The sequence below is a fragment of the Monomorium pharaonis genome, chromosome 11, assembly GCF_013373865.1.
Source record: "Monomorium pharaonis isolate MP-MQ-018 chromosome 11, ASM1337386v2, whole genome shotgun sequence".
Lineage (NCBI taxonomy): Eukaryota > Metazoa > Arthropoda > Insecta > Hymenoptera > Formicidae > Monomorium > Monomorium pharaonis.
The window spans coordinates 1,270,546-1,294,259 of NC_050477.1; the positions used below are offsets into that span (position 1 = coordinate 1,270,546).

Sequence of the window (23,714 nt, forward strand, 5' to 3'; positions counted from 1 at the left end):
GGGATTTATAGATATTTAACTACATAGTTCAATGTGCACATTTTGTGCACATAGAGGCGCTGATGGATGAAAACACCTAAAACGATGTGACCGCTCTCAGGTTCCTCTCTGCTTGAACATTTTCTAAAAGCAATTTGTGTGTAAACTTACATCTGATATTAAAAAAAAACATTTAGATGTACCAATTATTGGGTCGGAAATCCACCAGGGGCTTTTTTAAGAAGAAGAAGATATACCAGTTTTTCTTATTACTTTATTTCACTAGAGAATTTACGAGATAGCTACGGTAAAAAACTTCTCATCTTTGATATATTTTGGTATATATCGTATAATAAATTAATCGAAACGCATAATAAAGACATACAAAAATTAGAAATATTTTACATATGACAAATCAAATTTTTTTATTAGAAACATATGTTAATCCTCGACAAATTTTTCAAGGACTCTTTGCAGAAAGAAGTATCATTTTTTTAAATAATTGCATTATACGTATTAAAATATATACATGAAATTTAACATTTATTGTAATTCGCAATAATCCTTTATTTTGAATCATAAAAGACATTTTAATAGTAATTTTTTAAATGCTTCTATATCAAAATATTCTATAATTCTTGCATTATGTACTTGGCTATTAGAATCTACCACAACCGAACCTCTTGCATTGCCAACAAGTACCGGAGTTAGGTTAGTGTCAAAGAATCGCATTATCATGTTCGGTTGTAACGCAATCGCCACAGCGATACTATCTGCTGGAAGCCACTGTTCTTGTTTATCCAAGGCCTTTCTTTCTGCATTGTGCAAAAAGCTTGCGATATTATAATTCAGATTACTGAAAAGGTTTCTATACTCTTCCTGTTAAGAAAGAAAAGTTATTTAAGAATCAATTATAAAACACTCAAGTGTTTATAATACTTTTAGACTTTATGACATTACTTTTGAAAAAGCATGAGAATATACTGTATCTATCGGAAGTATAATACTTGGTTTATTAGTGTTATTTAAAGCAATCCAATTACTTTCTGGATCTTGTTTAAAATTAAATTCAATCTCATCGCTTTTGAGACTTCCTCCCATTATAATATGTTGCTTTACTAAATGCAGGAAATTGGGTTCCAATGCAATTGCTGTAGCAACATTTGTTAGAGGTCCAATAGTGATTACAGTTATTTCACCTAAAAATAAAATAAATTAGATATTAAATAAAGAGAGATTTAATAGAGATCTTATATGCATAGTATTGTGTAAAATTTTTTAAATAAAGGTACTTACCTGGATGTTGTCTCACTAAATCTACAAGAGATACAGCTGCATGTTTTGATTTATCAACTTTTGCAGTTATATTTTCGGTAAAATTAAAATCTCCAAATCCATCATTACCAAAATAATAGTTGGTTGTATATTCATTTATTAATGGTTTTTGGGCACCAACATAAGTGGGTACCTGTCAAGTTATAGAAAAATAATTTACTATATACATTATCTATCGTACGCGCGAGATCTTTAAATATTATAAACTAAAAATAGATATACAAAGTATTTACGGTTACTTTAAAAATAAATGGTTTTTAACAAATTCTCAAATTTTTAGAAATAAATCAAATATGGTTTATCAAATTATATTTTCAACTACTGGAATCGGAAATTCGGATTACATATGCAAAAAAAATTTTGTCTTAAATATTTTTTTGAAAACTGCATTTATTAATATTTTAAGTTTGGTTTTTCATCACACTTTCACGATTATTTTAAGATAAATGAAAACAAAAAATGTTTCACACAAAAATTTTTTTTTCTTCTGTGTGTGTAATACAAATTTTTTCTTCTATGTGTGTAATAAAAAATGTCATATTTCCTTTATTTTAAAAGAAGTATTTATTATATATGTTAAAGTTATGTAATTGTTAAATACTCACTTGTTTTTCTGCAACTGTTAAGATTTTTAATAAATTTTTTTCTGCATTTTCTAAATCCGTATTGCCATATGTAACAGTTATGCCTTGAATATCGACATCCATACATTTGAGAGCCAGCATTACTGCTAGAGCATCATCTCCTCCAGGATCCGTATCTATCACTATTTTACTTGCATTATTGTGTTTTTTACTATATTTTACAAAAAAAACTTTTATTTGACAGATATAATTATATATTTCCATTTTATTTTATTATATTCAAAATATCATTTACGTGCAAATATTTTAATCATAAAATATGTGCAAAATATGTCTCTTATTTTATCATTTGCGATAGAAAATAAAAATAAATAATTATTCAATTACCTGATAAGAAAACAAAGTAGATGTAACATAATTATAATTTTAAATGCAGTACAAATAGCCATTTTTCCCTTTAAATTAGATTAATCATATGAAATTATGTTGCAAAGTCACTGAAACAAATGCTTTTCTTCACTTATCATTGATACAATACATACATAAATATTCTTTAAAAATAATATTTATTTAAAAGGGGTATGGTAGATCCCGTTTAATGAAATTGACAGACTTGGAAGTTTTTCACATGTCAAAATGCGTTACTCGATCATTTAGGTGTTAAAAAAAGCAACGATAACTGAATATTAATGCAACTGTACATGTAAGGGAACATTTTCAGATACAAACACATAAAATTAATTAAATTGAGAAAATTTTTATTAACTTTATTACTAATAATACAATATAAGATACCAATAAAAAATGAATAATTTAGACAATAATAATCGAATTCATAATAATCGAATATTAACAAATAATGTAATCTTTTCACATAATACAATTTATTATCACAACACAATCTTTTTTCACATCTAGAAAAATACTTACATGATTCTAAAAAAGAAAATAATTCTCGACAAGCTCTAACACTTTGTCAACAGTTCCTCAAGAGTAGAGTTCAGGCGATAAATTCAGCAAGTAGAATCGACAGCATGTATCTCATCAGAATGGACGCTAGAAAAGTATTACTTTGGCTGCGTTCCAATATTCACTGCCAGTACTGAAAATCTATAGTTTACATCACATATACTGTAGATTTTCAGTACTGACAGTAAATATCGGAACGCAGCCTTTATGTATATAAAATATATTAGCTTGTCCAAAAAAACATTTTTAGAGGGAGGAATTAACTACACAAGAGTTCGCGAAATTATTGAGAGATACGTACACGATATACGTAGGAAGTAAACTAAGTGTAAATTCTGGAAAATACATTCATATTATACTATCAATAATCATGCTAATCGGAATTAATATAATTTATGCAAATGCATTTTACATAAAACTTCAAAACAAAGAACGTTATTGTATAGTTTTATGTCTTTTACCTTTTATCAGAGCTTCCTTTTATTATAATTAGATGCTATTTTTTTTTCACTTGCACTGTTTTGTAATACGTATTATATTTCTATTATTACATTACGCTGTCAGAGTTATCTATGCGAATGCATAATGTACTAGCTCCAAAACAAAAAATATGTATGCATGTAGCTTTATCTGTCTTATCTCTTATTACGCAATTTTTACTACATTCGGCAAAGCAAATCTGAGACGTCGAAGTGCTGTCTTACCTCATTCTATCTTTGTTCAATTTCAGTAAATAACAAAGACAGAATGTGTTAACAGAGCCTCCAGACGCCTTAGATTTGCCTTGCTGAACCTTTGTACACAATTGCATGTGTGTGCATTGATCTGACATAGCTATAATATAATGCTAGTTATTCGACGACTCAAAAACTTTTCTACTTGTATAATGATCTAATGTAATTAGCTTTAGTAAACTTGAACAGTTTCTGAAGGTAATTTATATGTAACTTACGTCTGATATTAAAAGATATTTAGAACTATCAGAGTTTCTTTTGTTATTATTTTGTTTTCTACATCAATTTTCTTTTATATTAAAGCTTTTTGTAAACTTTTATCAAACTTTTTTAAACAAGTTTTATAACTAAATTTGTGTAACAATAAGATAATAAATATAAGTTTGTTGATAATATAATTGAAAAATACTGCACAATTTCTTATCTATACTTAAAGAAAACAAGAATCGTTTCAGAAGTAGTGTTCAAAAAATTTTTATTCAATAATATAATTTAGAAATACATAAATTTTTGTAAAAAGTGCAATGTGCTTTTAGATTAAATTTTTATAAGTGCAAGTGTACTTCTTATAAATTTTTGTAAAAACTATAATGTGCTTTTTTGATTAACAATCTCTTTTTTAATCCATCATCACAAACGAATTCGCGAGACTTCCACGAACTCCTAAGCCCTTTACCGCGAATACAGCACCGGCGTGAGGAGTCGCTTTTCGTTGTTTCGCACTTAAATTATAGCTTGACGTGGTCACGTACAAAGTATCGAGAAGCGGACCGCCAAACGTAGCACTGGTTACGTTTTCAGCTGGTAGTTTAACTTTGCATAATATCTGTCCTGTTTTCGGATCCACGTGAATGATCTAGATAAAATATTCTCATGGATTACAAAGATTCCAATATATAATTCTTATAAACCTTATTTACTATATATTTTTTAATTGCTAAATTTATGGTTATTATTATATTCAATAAATCAATTATGTAAAGACATCTCAAATTAATATTTAAGAAAAATTGTAATTTTACAAAGAAATGTTCCAAGTTAATGTTGCAGATCTAAAAAGTAGCATTCAGAGCTTTAGTTTCATTGCAGATGGTATTACTTTCAAGAAATAATTTTTTCTTTAATGAAAGTTATAATAAAATTTAAAATATTTTATATAAAAATATAAAATTTAAAATACTATAACATTACAAATTCATCAATCTTTAAATCTGTCTTGTAGACTCACATGATGTCCACCAAATAGCGCTACCCAAAGATTACCATCCGCATCTATAGTCATTCCATCGGGTACTCCTTTGAGATCAGTCTTGTTAAGGTCGAAAACAATTCTCTTGTTAGCTAAAACATACAAGCCCTAAAGTTTCTTCTTCGAGTTTTATGCTGTATAATTATTCTAAATTCTAATATGTATGACGTACATTTGCACATTCTTTCTAACATAATTTCAAATGAAACACCCAATTAAAATCTTACATATTGTCCCATTATTCGGATTATAATCGTATGCTGCGACCTGACGAGTAGGCGAGTCATTATAATAAAAAGTGTTATCTTTCATATTCCATGCTAATCCATTGCTTATTGAAACAGGCGATATCTCTGTCTTGGGCTTGAGATCCTCGCCAATGGAATATAATGTTCCTTGATTAGAAGGTATCTCTCCATTAACCTCATTACCCATAGTACCTGTAAAAAATAGATTAATTGTTACAGATATGAACAGATTGCATTTCTATTAATCGTAATTAGTTTCAAATTTACCAATCCAAAATCTTCCAGCCGAATCCACCTTTCCATCATTAGCTCTCGTATTAGACTGAGGAGAATCCAATGAAGTCAGCACCTTGATTGGTACCTCTGACTCATCACTGTCTCCATCCCATGTAACAAGAATAACATCTTTTCCTGAACCTGCCAACAGTTGGTCAGTAGTATCATCCACAGGTACAACTACTCCAACAGGTCCATGTTCTGAAAAAGGAACCTTATAAGTGTGGTACAAATTTTAAACACATAAGAGAGTACATTGTAAACAAGAGTCATGTGGTTCTACCTATGTATGCGCTGGTGACAACACCTGTTGCAGGATCTAGCCTACGTATATACTGATTGTTTATGTCGACGAAGTACAACTTTTGAGTACGATGGTCCCAATGAGGGCCTTCGGAGAGGCCATAAACATCTGTCACCTTCTCGACTGTCACTTTCCTATCACATTCTCGTCTGCAAATAGATCACGTTGTATGTCCTGACTTGAATACTGATTATTGACATGTCTGATAAATAATTATTAATGATTATATACTTTAACATCAAGAGTGATATGCCTAATTTACTTATACTGACCATCTTTTTCAATTATAGTTTTTCTCTCAGAGAAAATATCAAAATATTGCGTGGCACATATAAAACAACATTAGTATCAACGTAACGAAAGATATAAGTTAAATTGTGGCAAAATATATAATAACACTATTTTTTTAATAAATACTCGACATAATAAAAATGTAGACAATAAAGTTATTAATAAAACGTTTGTGTACAGTGTGCTTGAAACAAAACAATCTTAGACTTAAAAGAGAAAAGCGAACGGACAGAAAAAGATTGCGAACAAAAGAGACGTGCAATACGTGCATTTACTTGCTCACGCTGCGTGCGCACTTTTTGCACTCTTTGCACTTTTGTCTTTGCATTCGCTACATTTTCACCTCTACAGGAGAGAGAAAGAGAGAGAAATACAGGAAAAAGACGCAATTAAGGAGCGAGGAGGACGGAGATCTACCAAAACAAATCACAGGCTAATATTTACGTTGCCATTGTCGTCGTGGGAACGCTGTTCGGGACCTGAACTGAAGTTCGCGTGCTTAACGACTAAAATGATCAGATGAATGAAATTGACGTCGACGCCTGTTGGCAACTACGAATCGTCGCAGATGAATGCAAACTCGAGGGGAACGAGATGAAGCGACTGATGGATTGACTTCGCGTGGAGACGGCTAATTGCCTCGAATAACCGGTAATCGTGACGACGACGATAGCACTGGACGACTAAAAACACGACGATAGCTTATATATAATTAACTCGATAAAGCCTGTTTTTGGGGGAATTTCCAGCCCGAAGAATTATCGATATGTAGCATTAACTTTGATCCTATTGCTCCGATTATCTTGACCGGCAGAAACATCCTCAGCAAGATCTTAAATTGTTTTGATGCATTATTTCTATTTTCTTTCTCGCGTCATAACACGCGATAAGAATGTAATAAGATTGTTCTTGTTATCATTTTAATTTTATAAGTTCGATTCTTAAACATTGATGTTATGTATATGTATAGATTAATTTAAAAAAAAATTCACAACGGAATATGTTTTAGATAGAAACATGACAAGTTCATGGAAATATTATTTTAATATATTCTTAAGATTACGTTCTTCCTTATAATAAAAAACTATTCAAACTTTTACAACATTGCATTCTGTGTAGATTTTATGAACATTATACCAATAATTTTTAAACTGCCATTCAAATTGCCATTAAATTTATCATTAAATTGCTATTTTTAATTGAATGGTGTGTGTGTGTGTATTATTGCTCCATAACATAATATTCTTAAACATTATAATTATAGTGTAGAAATATTTTTCATAATAACATTGTATGCAACATTAGGAGATACATATTTGAAAACATAACATTCCGGGAAAAATGTTTTATATAAAAACATATAAATATATATAAAATATGTCCATATATGTTTATATTAGCTTTCTTTTGTAAAATTTGTTTGATATAAAAAAATAATAGTCATACTGAAAAGATAGAAACTAATTTAAAAAATAATTTTTGCCTTGCTTCTTTTAAAAAAGCTAAATATGAAAAAAATATCCATATAATCATATATATGGACAACTTTACATACTTAGCTTTTTTAAAAGAAGCAAAAATTATTTGTAAAATTAGTTTCTATCTTTTCAGTACGACTATTATTTTTTTTATATCAAACCGAAATTTCACAAAAGAAAGGAAACTGATATAAATATATATGGACATATTTTATATATATTATATATGTTTTTATATGAAACATTTTTTCCCGGGATGTTATAATATATCATTGTGATAACGTTAATAATATCTTGCTTATCGCTAAAGTTCAAACAACATTTGTTTATATCTCTTCTCCTTACACAAGAAAAGATGTTTTTCGCTTTTAAAAAATAATTTATGTAATATATATAAAGTTGAAAAGGAAAACTTTGTATGATTTAAAAATAGATCATGCTGTCATCTGTAAATTCTGAATATTTAGTGATAGGCGTTAAAAGAATATTCACAGAAAATTTCAAGGAAAAAATTTTTCAACGTAGACTAACGTGTTTTGCAAACGTGTAATGGAAATTTTTTAAAAATTACCATCGTATGTGCGATACGATAAGAATGAGAATATTTTCTGGTAACAGTTAATAGTTGCTGTTTTGAAAAGCTTTAGAAATACAGTTTAAATTCAAATAAACAATTCGACTCGATGTACTTTTATGTTTAATCTTTAATAATAATACGTTTCCAAAAAGACGAAAAATAAAATTCTTTATGAAACTGTTTTTATCCCGTAGCGCTGAGTTAACATCCCGATTGAAATGAGATTTAATTTAAATATACACTCGACAACACTCTGTAGATGTTTTATTGTTACGTAAATGTTCATACTTACAACGTTATTATATTATTTTTAGCGTTTTATTCGAAAAACCCAGTTTTCGCTATAATATTCCGGGAAAAAATGTTTTATATAAAAACATATATAAATATATATAAAATATATCCAGCTAATATGTTTATATTAGCTTTCTTTTGTAAAATTTGTTTGATATAAAAAAATAATAGTCATACTGAAAAGATAGAAACTAATTTAAAAAATAATTTTTGCCTTGCTTCTTTTAAAAAAGCTAAATATGAAAAAAATGTCCATATAATCATATATATGGACAACTTTATATACTTAGCTTTTTTAAAAGAAGCAATGCAAAAATTATTTTTAAAATTAGTTTCTATCTTTTACGACTTATTTTTTTATATCAAACCGAAATTTCACAAAAGAAAGGAAACTGATATAAATATATATGGACATATTTTATATATATTATATATGTTTTTATATGAAACATTTTTTCCTGGGATGTTATAATATATCATTGTGATAACGTTAATAATATTTTGCTTATTGCTAAAGTTCAAACAACATTTGTTTATATCTCTTCTCCTTACACAAGAAAAGATGTTTTTCGCTTTTAAAAAATAATTTGTGTAATATATATAAAGTTGAAAAGGAAAACTTTGTATGATTTAAAAATAGATCATGCTGTCATCTGTAAATTCTGAATATTTAGTGATAGGCGTTAAAAGAATATTTACAGAAAATTTCAAGGAAAAAATTTTTCAACGTAGACTAACGTGTTTTGCAAACGTGTAATGGAAATTTTTTAAAAATTACCATCGTATGTTCGATACGATAAGAATGAAAATATTTTCTGGTAACAGTTAATAGTTGCTGTTTTGAAAAGCTTTAGAAATACAGTTTAAATTCAATAAACAATTCGACTCGATGTACTTTTATGTTTAATCTTTAATAATAATACGTTTCCAAAAAGACGAAAAATAAAATTCTTTATGAAACTGTTTTTATCCCGTAGCGCTGAGTTAACATCCCGATTGAAATGAGATTTAATTTAAATATACACTCGACAACATTCTGTAGATGTTTTATTGTTACGTAAATGTTCATACTTACAACGTTATTATATTATTTTTAGCGTTTTATTCGAAAAACTCAGCTTTCGCTTCTCATTGTTCTCGGCAGCAGGAAATATTGCATAATGCCCGGCGCGTTTAGTACGAATTTCCTTTTATCAGGCTGCGTGCGTGGCACCTCATTAATTTGGATGCAATGTCCTTTCACTTACCTGGCACGGACGAGGGCGACAAGAACGCACACCAGAGGCAGATATTGACAAATTGCTCTTTTCATGACGCGACGCACTAGTGTAGTGGTGGACGATTGGAAAGGAAGGCTCTTTCTAGATAGGCTGAGAAGAACGAGTAAAATATAAACGCACTAGTTCTTATATATATATATAAGCGTCCCTACCTTTACACGATTTGGTCGAAACCTGTAAGAATTTTCCTACCGCACTTTGTGATGAATATCAATATTGTTATAATGTTGGCTTGCGCAAATCACCTCATTTTTTTCCTTTTGACAGTTTATTCGTGAAACTACCGTCGCGTCATTTAATGGCGCGTGAAAATGGGACGTTTTAGCGTGATCGATATTATTTGCGATAATAATCTTTGACAGACAAAGAAATTGATTTTAATTTGTTACAATAAAGGTACGTGTTTTTGTACGAGCTTTCACGATGAGATATATAATATCGCGATCGAGGTGAGATCAGTTTTATCTCAGATAGATCGAATTAAATATATATAAATGTTTTGAAAATTTAAAAAAATATGCATAATAAAGGTCATATAATAATTTTTAACGAAATATAACAATCCTTTCTTATTGTAATATATTGTAATGTCTTATTGTAATGTACAAAATGTTTATACATAATAATAATAATAATAATATTATCGGGGGTGGTCCTCAAACGAGGCCCATTTTTGACACTCAGACGGGGGGCTCAATTTTGTACTGCCTACCGACAAGTATCGGTGTCGTTGCGCAAGTTTTTTGCTATATAAAATATCTGCACAACGACACCGACAGTTGTCGGTATGCGATACAGAATTGGGCCCCGGGTCCATTGTGCCTCCCCGTTATCAGTTGCCCTAGCGGGGCCCCGCTTCTTTCCAGAAGCGTAGCAGATCCACTACAGGCAGCTGTCCTACCTGATCTGGTTCCAGAATGCCTGAGACAAGCAGGCGTGTTCTTGGTCCGATCAATGCTGGACAGTATCCAAGAATGTGGAGGCTAGTCTCCTCTTCTTCACCACACAGCCTGCAGTCGGACGTATCACTACGACCCAATTTATGTAGGTGATAGTTAAAGTCGTGAGTAGTTGGGTCGCCAGCCTGGCGTCCCTCCTGCTTAGAAATCTTATGCTCCTGGCTAGGTCCCTGCTAGGGCACTCCCCCAGCAAGTCCCTAGCCTGTCTGCATTTGACCTCAGTTTCTTTCCTCACATTTATACATACATATTTAAAATATTTCAATTTTTATTAATATTTTTATATTCTATAAATACTTTGTGCTGTCTGGATTATGAACATTTTTGTATAAGTGATGTGAGAGACCATATATATACACTATTAGATTAATGAAGATTATAATTAAATTTCTTTGGAGCGTTTTTGTGCCAACAGAAATAAAACTAAGAAAATACGTTAGTGTGTGTAAACATTATTGAATTGCATGAGACTGTAAGAGTACACGTAATAATTTTTATTTAAATATTCTATGAAATATGTAAAGACGGTCTATGTAATATATCATTTAATTCTTACAATTTACAAATAATTGACAATATTCTAAACTTGTAAAGCATATATTTGGTAAAAACAATAATCTGTAAAAACTGAAAGAAACGAATTATATTTGCGAAGAATTATAGAAAAATATTCACTAATAATTAATAATATGTTAATATTTAGTAGAAGTCATAAATAATAATTGCGGATATATGTACATCTGTATATGTAAATGAAAGCGAGATAACAAAAATGATAAATTAGTCAATTGTAACAAGTCATTTGTTATACAGGTCATGTTTCTCTGCATAAAATATGAGCCCTTGACCGATAAATATAGATACTGAATCATCGAACTATAGAAGAGAGAACAAGGTGGCAAATTATGTAATTTATACTCGGCAAAAAATTTAACCAAGTGTTATATGTACACATTACGAATGTAGCACATACAATTTTTTTTTTTAATATACAACTGCAATATGTAAATTCTCTAAAAATTTTGACAAATGATTTTTGATTGCAACTTGATAATTCGACGAGCTTTATTCAGAATATAAATATACTTTACAATTCTCTTATTTTTAAATATAAAAATAGAACAAATCTTACGTAAAGAAAGACTTTAATTAATATTGATAATAATTACGATACAATGGTTTTATAGATTTCTAGAATGCGCTCTGTTTTATCATATTGCGAATTAATTAACAATATTTGAAAGAGCGATAGAAATAATGTACAAAAAATTTATCGAGCCTACTGCTATGCAACCCGTCGTGTTCCGCTGCACAAAAGTTGATAATTCATGTCGACGGTAAAGAAACTCATCTCGACAGCCGATACGGCTTTGATTACCTATGGAGAATCTATCTGAAGATGTATCCAGCATCGATAACACGGCGTTTTCAATGATACATCGATAACCGCAGCATCTGGCGGCGAGTGGCGGAGGCGCGTAGCGGTAGCGTGCCGGCCAACATCATCAGGTCACGTGACGCTGGCATATTGATACGTGTCGGCGGGGTGAGCCACGACTCCGCTACGCTTTGCCAGTCGTGCATACGCGGCCGCGTATTCGTGCGCTTGATGACGGGGAGCTACTCCGCGAGTACAGTGTCGATTCTCGGGATCCCGTGAGGGTAGGTAAGTCGGTCACTTGATCCGCGGTGCTCAGCAGAACACAGCCGTGTCGACGCAGGCAGGATGGGATGTGAGTATTACGGCCCGGCGTTTACAGTCGGAAATGAAAGAACCCGCGCTTAGTGTGGTCGCACGTTCAAATTCGACGTTCGCCGCAAGCTATACGCTCCGGCGCGCGTAACCTCTTTCTCTCGCGAGCGTCAAGCATATTGGCTAGGCGACGTGAATCTCGCGCGACACACGCGCATCCGTTGCACCCGGACGCGCTAAACCGCCTCGTTTCTTCTGCTTTCAGTCAAATTTCTCGAGGTGATAAAGCCGTTCTGCAGTATACTGCCGGAAATAGCGAAGCCGCAGCGGAAGGTAAGTGGTAACCCACGCGCGAGACGAGGCATGGTCTATTTTCGTCTCTCTCGCGTATTTACAGTTTCGGGTACCGTTTTTCCTAAATTCCTCCGTCGTTTCCTGGACGTATGTGCGTACGTCCGGGACGGGACGGGACGGGGTGTTCCTTAACATCTGTTTGTGACACACACGCCAACAGTGTCCATGACATTGTCGAGACCATTCTATGATTGCGTAAAGGCAAATCGTAAAGTGGTTGTAAAGTGTTGTATAAGATAGGTTTACATTGTTATCTTGTATTGACGTAAATTAACTTTAATATCGATTTTTCTTAGAATTAGAGAAAGATGAACTAATCTGTTGATAGAAACATTGATAAAAATGGACATACAACAGCTGCTTACAACCACTTACGACTATCGTAGAATGGTCTTCATACCACATAGAGTTATTTCTAATTAGAGCTAAAACTTTCCCTGATATCTTTCTCCTGATCAGCTAACACTTTATTGTTAATGTTTCGATGGTATTTTAATGGTATGAGAAGTGTCAGTCGTAATAAGATGGAATTGTAATGTTTCTATATCTTTCCATAGATCCAGTTCAGAGAAAAGGTACTATGGACGGCCATCACGTTGTTTATCTTCTTAGTATGTTGCCAGGTAAGTTAATATCATTCAAATTAATAATGCAGAATTGGCTGAAAATGGTTCAAATCTTTATAATCTTGTTATTTTTAGATTCCCCTGTTCGGCATCATGTCTTCAGACAGCGCGGATCCATTCTACTGGATTCGCGTGATACTCGCGTCGAACAGAGGCACTCTCATGGAACTGGGTATCTCGCCGATCGTCACGTCGGGCCTTATCATGCAATTGCTTCATGGCGCAAAAATTATTGAGGTCGGCGATACACCGAAAGATAGAGCGTTATTCAATGGCGCGCAGAAACGTAAGTGCATAAATTTTAATCTTTATCATTTAACATTATTCAAATAGAGCATAAATAATGCGTTTTTTTTTTCTTTTGTGCACAGTGTTTGGTATGGTTATTACCGTTGGACAAGCCATTGTTTATGTAATGACTGGAATGTATGGAGATCCGACTGAAATTGGAGCTGGCGTTTGTCTCTTGATTATCATCCAACTGTTTGTTGCTGGACTTATTGTATTGCTATTGGACGAGCTTCTCCAGAAGGGATATGGATTGGGAAGTGGAATATCTCTCTTTATTGCCACCAACATCTGCGAGACCATTGTTTGGAAAGCATTCTCGCCGGCTACAGTTAACACCGGTAATTTTTATAATAAAAAATTGATAGATTATCATTTAAGCTTTAAGGCACTAAAATTATATTTTTGTATACATTTAACAGGTCGTGGTACAGAATTTGAAGGAGCTGTAATTGCGCTATTCCATTTGCTGGCCACTAGACAGGACAAGGTCCGAGCCCTCCGAGAAGCGTTCTATAGACAGAATCTTCCAAATTTGATGAATCTCCTTGCCACCATTCTAGTGTTCGCTATCGTTATTTACTTCCAGGTAAATTATCGATAGATTACAGAACATTTGGATAAGTTTTTTTTTACATAAATTGCTTATTAATGCTGATTTTCAAGCAAATATGAATTAGATGAGGAGATGGATTCTAGAAATAAATTATTTTTAATTAATGAAATTACTTTTTTTATTTTTAGGGCTTCCGTGTGGATCTTCCGATCAAATCTGCAAGATATCGCGGCCAGTACAGTAGTTATCCGATCAAACTGTTTTACACCAGCAACATCCCCATTATCCTGCAGTCGGCCTTGGTGTCCAATCTGTACGTCATCTCTCAGATGTTAGCTGTCAAGTTCCAAGGAAATCTTATAGTAAATCTGCTAGGCGTTTGGTCGGACGTCGGTGGCGGGGGTCCTGCCAGATCATATCCAGTCGGCGGACTATGTTATTACTTATCACCTCCAGAATCGGTTGGTCATATTCTTCAAGATCCTGTCCACGCTGTACTCTACATTCTTTTCATGCTTGGCTCGTGTGCTTTCTTCTCTAAGACGTGGATTGAGGTTTCCGGAAGCTCGGCGAAGGATGTTAGTATAACTTTCACCTAAAAAAAAGTGGTATAATAAATCGTCTCAACGTAATATAAAAATTTACGACATGCATCGTTGAACTTTTAGGTTGCTAAACAGTTGAGGGAACAGCAGATGGTAATGCGAGGCCACAGAGATAACTCCATGATTCGCGAATTAAATCGGTACATCCCAACCGCTGCGGCATTTGGTGGACTGTGTATTGGGGCGCTTTCTGTACTGGCGGATTTCTTGGGCGCGATCGGCTCCGGTACCGGTATCTTACTTGCTGTCACGATCATATACCAATACTTCGAAATCTTTGTGAAGGAGCAAAGTGAAATGGGTGGCATGAGCACGTTACTCTTCTAAACTTAATTCATCTATAGACTTGAAAAAGTGAACTTTTTTAATTCTGAAGAACTGAATAATAATTTATTATAAAGTAAGAGTCGGATTGGCAGCTGTGTGTGTGCATGTCGAAGCTCATAGAATGGATAGACAGACACCCCGGCGCCAAACGAAAGTTCCCTGTTGTTATACATAAAGTCGCACATATTTAACTTATCATTGGTATATTGTTGATTCTCTGCTCAAAAGATTATATTATCAATGACGTTTCTTAAAAAAAAAAGAAAGTATATGTGCTTCTTTTACGCAGAATATATATTAACATGACCATTGACACGCAAAATACTTCGAATCCTGAAAAAAATACCGTTTTGCATTACACACTTGTGAGAGCTTTGTTCATGCGTTCTACTGAGAAAAAAAAACGTATTCTTTTTTTTTTACATTAAACATTATTGATTTTACTCTGTGTCAAACGGTACAAGAAGCACCAACTGATAGAGATACATTGACGAAGCATAGAGAATACATAAAACACGAATGTAATGTTTAATGCTCATGCAAGTGTAAGCATGGAAGATGTCCCCCTTTGCGTACATCACCATGTTTGTATGCGAGATGTAATGTCTTTTGTACAACGAGCAGAGCGTGTACATAGTAAGAAAGTAACTAAATATTTTCAACATTTTTTACTAGCGTTTTGGGCTCTGTGATTTGACGCAGACAGAGCCGCGTGGAAGACTCAATGGCGTACAAGTAAAAAATCGCGACATTTATATATATGTATGAATTGAACCGATTTTGCAAACGATTATATGAGATAATCATTTCAGTTAGGACGAGACACCCACCTAGGGTATTCGTGCAGCAATTTTCGAACAGCGTTCGTTCATCTTAGGTACCATCCATTCCTGTATCGATAATAATATGAAGTAAATTAATATTTGTTTCTTACATAATGTATTTAGGAGAGAGAGAATGTGCTTTTATAAATATTAAAACGTATGTATATTTTTCTTTTCGTCTTCCTTGTTTCATTCCTCGATCATCGCGTTTCGTTGTGCATAATCTGTACCGTGCATAATCTCATTACGACTCAATGACATTTTTCCAAGAGTTGTAAAGTAAATTTCTATCCATATTGATTGAAGATTATGACGGTGGATTTATATCACACAAAGAATACATGTATTATGTAATGTGTTACATACTTAAAGCAGAATGTATACAAAAAACTAGTAAAGATTACTTCCTATTTTATACAGTGTGTGTGATTGTCATTTTCTACTTTATATTTAGGGTTGTTATAAGATACATATGAATTATAACTATTGTTATAGGATATCAATGTAACAGGGAGAAAACACTAAATGTCCGAATGTACTTACTGTTAATGGTGTTTAATACATGAAACCTGTGGAAATATTTAATCTTAGTATTTGTAATCTCATCACACATGCTACAATATAAACCGATTTCCTCTGCCTGAACTATATATTTTGATATTGTATCAGTAAATATTATCAAAACATATAGGTTTTGTATAAAAAATTATGTTTCTATTTTCTACAAGTAAAAAAAAAATAAATTGGTAATTCATCTTCTATTTTCCTTACATTATTTATCAATTATTATTATTATTACTATCAAACACGATTGGTAGTATTTACAGAACGTGTATAATTAAAAATAATTTAAGTATTGTCCCAAAGATATATTGCTTGTTTTCATTATTAAAATATTACATTATATTACTTGTTTTCATTATAAAATAATGTCGAATACAAAGATCCTAAAATATGAATATTTGCTAATAGCACTAAACGAAGGGTCTCTGTAAAACGTGCGTGGGGCTTCCACATATCGGTGTCTCTCCAGGCTACAGTATGGCTCTCATTTTGCGTAAATAGCGTTGGACATGGTATATTATCGCGCATATATGCCCACAAGCATTCCCTCATTATTATGTTTATCTGCAATTTGAGCAATTTTTGCAAAAATACAAATTTAATGAAACAATATTGCAGCATTGAAGAATGTACCTGATGAGGTTGTAAAACAGGTAGAATGTCTCTAATACTCGACAGCGGCGGTGGTATTATTTGACCAAGTGCCATTATACTGACAAGTGAAACGCCTTCCTCTGTATTCCAATTAGCCAAAATCGTCGCGGCGATGCCTCTCAATAAAACGGAGCTATACGATAATGCTGGCTTGTACCAGGCGATTAGCTCTAACAACGTCCACAATAGAGGTACGTCCTTAAATCTGCGGCGAATTTGTAAATCTCTTTCTATTGTGACCTGTCGTGTAATAAAAATCATTATTTTATTGAATAAATAATTAAATTAAGCAGTCGCTTATCAAGCAAAAGATCTGGACTTGATTTCCAAACTTGTTGCTCCCCATATTAAATACTACGAAAAATATTTTCTCTAATAGAAACCAAGTTTATAAAACATAAATTCAGTCTCCGTGTCAAAACACAGTATATATTCAATAAGCTAAGAAGAGCAAACTGGAAGTTGTCATGCAATAAAACGGCAATTAACTTAATATATTATACATACCTTTACAAAGTCCTCATCAGGCCACGGTAGACCATTATACATAACGTCAGGCGATACTAGTCCAACTAACAATAAACTGACCGTTGACATAGCAATCAAGTTAATTGGATATCTATCTGATAACTGGACAGTACAACAAGCCTAAAAAAATAATTCAAATAGAATTTAATACAATATATTTTGAGATTTATTAATGATGAAATTTTGTTGGATCTCTACTTTTATTACGTCTACTAGTAACATGGTGTTTAAGGCAACGACTTCCTTATCAATTGTATTTTCCGGCGGAAGTCTTCGTGGACCATGTCCTATTACACCAGCGTGAAATACTGATGAATGTCGCTGCGCTAACATGGTACTCGTCACCTAAATGAGAGGAAATCATTTAAATTCTACATGTTTTAGATATTATAATATATATTGTTTAGATATATTGTCTAAAATTTAGACAAATGGATCTTGCCTCCAATATTAATAAAATAGCACAAGATTTCATATATTAAAATTCATATATTAAAATCATATATATTTTAAAATATATTCTTATCACATATTTATTAGATAAATATACCTGTTTATGATTCTGATGTAACAGTAATGTCTCCTCGAAGTGAGGCTCAACTTTTTCTTTTGCGCCAAAGTACTTCGCCTGTTCATTATTGATGCTATTTTCTAATATCTCTCTGAGCGCCAATACGCGCGCGGATACAGCACCACCCCCAATAGATGTCAGATCCTTTAGTAAATGACAAGCTATTTTTACTCCTTGTTGCTTTTTCATAATATCTAAGAAAGAAATCGAATTATACTTTATCACTTAAAAAGGAAGGACATTAGAAATATAATTACCAGTTTGAACAATGCATGAAAAGAAATAGTGTATGATCGCCCTTGTTAACTTTAACAGAAGTTCCAAATCGAGATTTGGATCCTTTCCAGGTGTGCTTAACAGATGCACAAGAGTGACAATGTCATTCGCCAAGTCGAAATCGTCGCTTCTCATCAACAAACAAGATATTTGATATAAATTGGCTCTGAGGGCTCGGCTAATCATCTGTGACTGCAATATGGCGACTTTATTCGATTTTTCCCATCTAAACAAGGTAAAAAAAGATTCTAATTATTAAACTATAAAATACTTAACCATTTTACAATAATTGATATAAGATCGTGATGATAGAATTAAAATTCAACATTTCTTAAATTATTTTACATGCATTTTTTTGTTCTCCAAAACGTAATTCTTAAATTGGATCAGAATAATAATATCACAATGATTAAGTTGATAATCAATTCAATGATACTGATGCTAACAAACATTTATTTAAGATTTCCCTGTCCCTGAAATATTACAACCTTAACTATTTTAAATTGTCGATACTTGCTTCATCATTACAATAAGATTCTTGAACAACTGTCTGGATTCTTCCTTATCTATGGCGCTTTTATAGTGTATCTCTCTGAGCGATTGCTCCAAGACCTGCGTAAAATAATCATAAGTGGTAATGATATTCTCGTTTCCCGATTTATTCGGAGGAAACTGCACGACGTTATTGGTGATAAGGCGTATTAAGGCCGCGAGATGGAACATCGTTTGCGCCTTCATCAGCACGTAAGACGCCGTGGAGACGACTATGTTCGGATTATGACCTCTGAGAAAACACAACAGCCTAACGGCCGTTTGTACGCGCAATGGATTAGGATTCAGCAGCATCGGCATTATTAACGATATATCCTGTTTGATAGAACTCAGCAGGAAGATATTGGCGGGCTGCGATCCCTGCGTCCTCAATAAAAGATCGATCTCCTGTAGAATCAACTCCAGAATCTCCCGACAGATGTTCTTCACATTTTGCGCCACATTGACGCTGTGATAGCCAACATTACTCGTATTCAGACTCGTATCAAGCAGTAGATTGATTATCTGCAACGCGCCTTGCTCGCATCCCAGCATTAGATGTACCGTCAAGTCCATTAATGCTGCTGGTTGATTGTCAAAGTATTTACACCAGTCTGCCGCGAACAACGCCATGCGTGGTATGATATCTGGCCTCACTATACATATATATTTTTTTTAGAATTCAATAAGTTTCAATAAGTAATTTTAATGTGTAATTTCTATTAATAACATACATATTTGTAACACATCACTAGTTATTGCCTTCAAAAGAGTTTGCGAAAGCGAAGCCAGGTTGAGAAGAAACGGCACCGTGGCCAATTTTTGCTTTTTGATATCTTCATCAAGATTTACGTCTTCTTCCAAACTCCACTAAAAGAGATTATCACAAATAAATTATATAATAAATTTAAATTTAAAAAATATATATACACCACAACAATAAAATTGTTTATTGTATTATTGTAAACTTGCCTCAAATAAGTTTAGCAACGCTTTTCTAATATCCTTGAAATGGCTACCCGCTAAATGTCCCAATATGCCAACAACGGAATTTAACTTTGGATTCTTAACATTGTGCTCATAGCCCATGGCGCAAAAATCTTTTAATCCACACGACAGCACTCTTGTAATCACAGTATTTGGAAAGCAGCTTCCTACATGAGCAACCACCCAATCAAAGTATGGACTGTGCAATACACTGGCATCCAACAATGCCTTGATACAAGACTCTGTATCAGAATGCATGAGACACTGCAAACATTGGGCTGTGATGTCTATTAAAGTCCTTGTCGCGCGACACGACATCCACTGCTGCATAAAATCATTGATGCCTGCATTGACGGGCAGATTACCACGCTTGGAATAGTCAGATGACAGCTTGCCTATGAGAAAAAGTGTACTTTGTGTATAGTAGAAATATATAAAAATAACATCCATTTCTACAAATGTAAATTAATTTGAATTTTAGTTTAACTTACTCTTTATCTTATCCTACTTCAAAAAATTAAAAAAATCAAATAAAGTGGTGATATTATCATACATGATAATAGAGTCTATTTATATCTTGTTTATTGATAAAAAATAATAATTTTAGCCTAGCAATTAATATCGTTACTCTCTTAGATTGGTGGAAATGGACATAAATGAAATATATATACCGAGTAAGTCTAATGACCACACTGATATGATAGGTGCCCAAGCTTCCGGATTTCCATTGACAAAACTGCTCAGAATGGTATGAATCTCTGTTATAATATTCTCTTCGGGTATTGGTATATTCTGATTCGTCTAAAACGTCGTAATTAGAATAATTTGTTGCCGTTATTATATTGTTAATTATACATATCATTCGCTACGTAAAAGGATGAGTAACAAAGTGATTACGCACCTCGATCTGACGAACGTATTTCGTTACCGCGACGAAAAATACATTACAGAAATATTCGAGCACGGCATCTCTCGCCGCTGGCACGTTTCTCAACAGGGATAACGCCGTACGCGTCACATCTTGCGTGTTCGCGCTGTGAACGGGCCGGCTGGCGCCGGAGATGAACTTTCTAATCTCGGCCAAAACTTCCTGAGGCGACAGGATCGCCGTATTGTGCAGCATTTTCGACGAGTTATCAATGACAATGCTCTAACTACAAAGTATCGTCCGCATTTTCGAGCAAATCAACGTAAATTCATCGTTTAATTGTGTTCAGAGCACCGTGACTTTTCTTCATTAAGAGGTTATATTGTAACGACAGGATAGATTAGGGTAGGTTGTAATATTGTTTTTCGGCGTCTTCTCTACTCTACACATATTGAATTTTGATACTTCTGAGTTAATGGTAAAAAAAAAAATTGTTAATCGTAATATAAATGTTATAACTAATTGTAGCGTTAGTTTTTTTAGAGAAAAAAATTTAGAGGATAAAATTGTCAAATTATATGTAGAGTGTTAAATTTTGTACTTGGTCTGGAAGAAATTTCAGATACTCTTTTCTTTGAAAAATCATTTTTATTCCAAAAAATTATCCTCGCGAATTTTACTATACTACCTAATTATTTTTTCTTTTATAAAATATTACGTATAAATAATGCTTTTATAAGTTATATAAGAGATTAAAACAGATAATAGATTTTATACTTAAAAAATAAGACAAAATTATATTTGAATACATAGAAATTAACATCACATGATAAAATATTCATTTACAAAATAACTTATTGTTAGATCAAAACGAATAGAATAATTATTCTAAAAGCCCAGTTCTTAGATGGTTGTCAAGTATAAAAGTAATTTCCTCAAATATCAGAATAGTATCCCAACTAACAATAAATTATATCAATATTATAATTTTTTTGCACTGCAAAAATCAATATCTAAAATTAAATTGACTGACTTAATAATTTTCTATTCAACAATAAATTACATGCAACATATATTAATTATGTTTTATATTGTTGAGTGGGAAATTATAATATTGATATAATATAATTGTTACTGGAACAAGGAATGTCAACGTCTCTTCTTTTTCTCTTGCTTTCGCGGCCGATGAGGTCTTCTTGGTGTCACCTGAGGACTGTTTTCAGAACATTCTACATCACTCGGATCATCCTGCAATTATAAAAGTCATTGTTACAAAATGAAGTTGAAGATTTAAATATTATTTTGAGCAGTATTATTTTCAAGGTAATAAGCACAAGTTACCTTCAAAGCTGCCACTCCATCAGATGGACCAGCCTGATACAGGACTATAGCTAGCAAGCACATGATTTGGAATACTGCACCTACGTAAAGGCCGAATCTCAACAGCTGTTCAAACAGAGTCTCCTCTGCTGGCAGTAAGAGACGTTTAAACTGTGGATCCGTGTCAGCCATGCCTACACACACAGTTAGAAATGCACAGGTGTCTAAATAATTCTCCTTTCAATATATTAATGGAAATAAAATGTATTACAATAAAAAATGTATAGCATATTTCTGAAAGAGACGCATATCCAAGCGAACATACAATTATACTTTTTTTCATTGAACAACCTACACAAGTATCTCGGATGTCGACAATTAAAACAGCGTCAAGCCATACGATAGAATTAAATTATTTGAATTGCATAAAGTATGTTACAACTATGTAAAAATCGATGATATATGCAAGGTAAATACCCCAATAACCAAACATGTCTCTACATTTGAACTTATTTATTTTTCATTTTAAATGAGCTTTTTATAATATTAAAATTTAATTCAATTTTTAAATATTTTAAGATATTTATAAGGTAGATTGTTTTAAATATTATAAAAATTAACGTTAAACAAAATCAATTTGTTGCACAGCTAGTAGTTTGGAATTTCTATTTTGATGTTCTTAAAATTGTTTAAGAAACATTTATCAAGATAATATTTTTTGTATTTGTTTTATAAATAATATAAACATTAAGCCCAAGTATTCAAGAGATAAAAGTATTTCAGATGGTCCACATATTGGTTCAGATGCTTTACAAGTTTTTATTATTTTCGGAATAATCAAGAAATGTTTCAAACATTTTTGTAATGTTCCGTATATCATGTTTAATTATACAATAGAATTATTTTATGTTCTAAATTCCTTACAAAAATTCAACAGCCTTGGCTCTGCATCGACCGGTTACTGGGACATTCACCTTGCAATCATTCAAAACGTTCAGTTCATTTGCAAGGCTCTCCCCAACGAATCATTTTTTGTTTTTTCGTTCTTTTCCCAGCGGCATTCCATTCCTTTACCGGGAGCGCAGCGATTTCGACGTTTTTTTCCGTTCTTCGCGCAAAAAATTTTTCCGCAGAAATTCTCTCATGATCTACCACGTCGAGCGACCGATACCTGTTCTGTCACGTCAATACATAGTAGTAGCCTGTGATATTCATGCGAAAGGGATATATGCCTATGGGACGAGGAAATCAATAAACGACCGGCCGATGATCACCGCTTCGTAATCTCTTGCGCGTGGCGATAAATAGTACCAACATTAGAATGCTCATGAACGTACATACGCGTCCTTTCTCGGTTGACGCCGTCACGGCGACCGTGACGTTTCGTGAAACAACAAGCGATGGGTCGGGCGACTCCCGAAGTCTCGAGAAAATTGTCGGAGTCGGATCGGAGAGCATTCGGAGCAGCCCGGAGGATTCGGAGTCGGTCGTGATCGCGGGGCCTCGGCTCGCGCGCCGAATCCGGCCGAAGTTCCCGCGTTCGGTGTGGCTCGGCTGAACTCGTACGCCCGACTTCGGTCCGGCG

The 23,714-nt window shown here is 33.1% G+C and overlaps 5 protein-coding genes across 11 annotated transcripts; 1 reads left to right on the forward strand and 4 right to left on the reverse strand.

Moving 5' to 3' along the window:
- Positions 1-233: 233 nt before the first annotated feature.
- LOC114255335 (probable uridine nucleosidase 1) lies at positions 234-3,887 on the reverse strand. 2 transcript variants are annotated; one of them, XM_028193731.2, is made up of 6 exons: positions 2,829-3,887; positions 2,286-2,395; positions 1,920-2,109; positions 1,276-1,447; positions 940-1,178; positions 234-858 (listed from the first exon to the last, which is right to left on the reverse strand). In XM_028193731.2, the coding sequence occupies exons 2-6, from the start codon at positions 2,345-2,347 to the stop codon at positions 556-558; spliced, it is 966 nt and encodes a 321-aa protein (XP_028049532.2). In that variant the 5' UTR covers positions 2,348-2,395; positions 2,829-3,887; the 3' UTR covers positions 234-555. The 2 variants fall into 2 exon arrangements, with proteins under 2 accessions (XP_028049532.2, XP_036149546.1); XM_036293653.1 differs by having other exon boundaries at positions 2,286-3,887.
- Positions 3,888-4,111: 224 nt separating this feature from the next.
- Positions 4,112-9,714, reverse strand: LOC105830255 (regucalcin). 2 transcript variants are annotated; one of them, XM_028193729.2, is made up of 6 exons: positions 9,566-9,714; positions 5,658-5,827; positions 5,366-5,575; positions 5,078-5,290; positions 4,830-4,942; positions 4,112-4,457 (listed from the first exon to the last, which is right to left on the reverse strand). In XM_028193729.2, the coding sequence occupies exons 1-6, from the start codon at positions 9,628-9,630 to the stop codon at positions 4,221-4,223; spliced, it is 1,008 nt and encodes a 335-aa protein (XP_028049530.2). In that variant the 5' UTR covers positions 9,631-9,714; the 3' UTR covers positions 4,112-4,220. The 2 variants fall into 2 exon arrangements, with proteins under 2 accessions (XP_028049530.2, XP_028049531.2); XM_028193730.2 differs by lacking the exon at positions 9,566-9,714 and adding an exon at positions 6,414-6,615.
- A 2,396-nt stretch (positions 9,715-12,110) lies between these two features.
- Positions 12,111-16,415, forward strand: LOC105830263 (protein transport protein Sec61 subunit alpha). The gene is made up of 8 exons (XM_012669481.3): positions 12,111-12,290; positions 12,516-12,583; positions 13,162-13,227; positions 13,306-13,516; positions 13,602-13,859; positions 13,941-14,107; positions 14,263-14,652; positions 14,743-16,415. The coding sequence occupies exons 1-8, from the start codon at positions 12,284-12,286 to the stop codon at positions 15,004-15,006; spliced, it is 1,431 nt and encodes a 476-aa protein (XP_012524935.1). The 5' UTR covers positions 12,111-12,283; the 3' UTR covers positions 15,007-16,415.
- A 174-nt stretch (positions 16,416-16,589) lies between these two features.
- On the reverse strand, positions 16,590-21,491 carry LOC105830262 (integrator complex subunit 5). Of its 2 annotated transcripts, XM_012669480.3 has the most exons (11): positions 20,843-21,491; positions 20,613-20,742; positions 19,927-20,336; positions 19,689-19,824; positions 18,941-19,610; positions 18,405-18,649; positions 18,127-18,341; positions 17,775-17,921; positions 17,556-17,696; positions 17,028-17,288; positions 16,590-16,958 (listed from the first exon to the last, which is right to left on the reverse strand). In XM_012669480.3, the coding sequence occupies exons 1-11, from the start codon at positions 21,062-21,064 to the stop codon at positions 16,737-16,739; spliced, it is 2,799 nt and encodes a 932-aa protein (XP_012524934.1). In that variant the 5' UTR covers positions 21,065-21,491; the 3' UTR covers positions 16,590-16,736. The 2 variants fall into 2 exon arrangements, with proteins under 2 accessions (XP_012524934.1, XP_028049511.1); XM_028193710.2 differs by having other exon boundaries at positions 16,590-17,288.
- Positions 21,492-21,585: 94 nt separating this feature from the next.
- Positions 21,586-23,690, reverse strand: LOC105830257 (protein anon-73B1). Of its 4 annotated transcripts, none has more exons than XM_012669468.3 (3): positions 23,471-23,690; positions 22,151-22,323; positions 21,586-22,057 (listed from the first exon to the last, which is right to left on the reverse strand). In XM_012669468.3, the coding sequence occupies exons 2-3, from the start codon at positions 22,319-22,321 to the stop codon at positions 21,959-21,961; spliced, it is 270 nt and encodes an 89-aa protein (XP_012524922.1). In that variant the 5' UTR covers positions 22,322-22,323; positions 23,471-23,690; the 3' UTR covers positions 21,586-21,958. The 4 variants fall into 4 exon arrangements, with proteins under 4 accessions (XP_012524922.1, XP_012524920.1, XP_012524923.1 ...); XM_012669466.3 differs by having other exon boundaries at positions 23,467-23,689; XM_012669469.3 differs by lacking the exon at positions 23,471-23,690 and adding an exon at positions 23,301-23,449.
- Between the last annotated feature and the right edge of the window lie 24 nt (positions 23,691-23,714).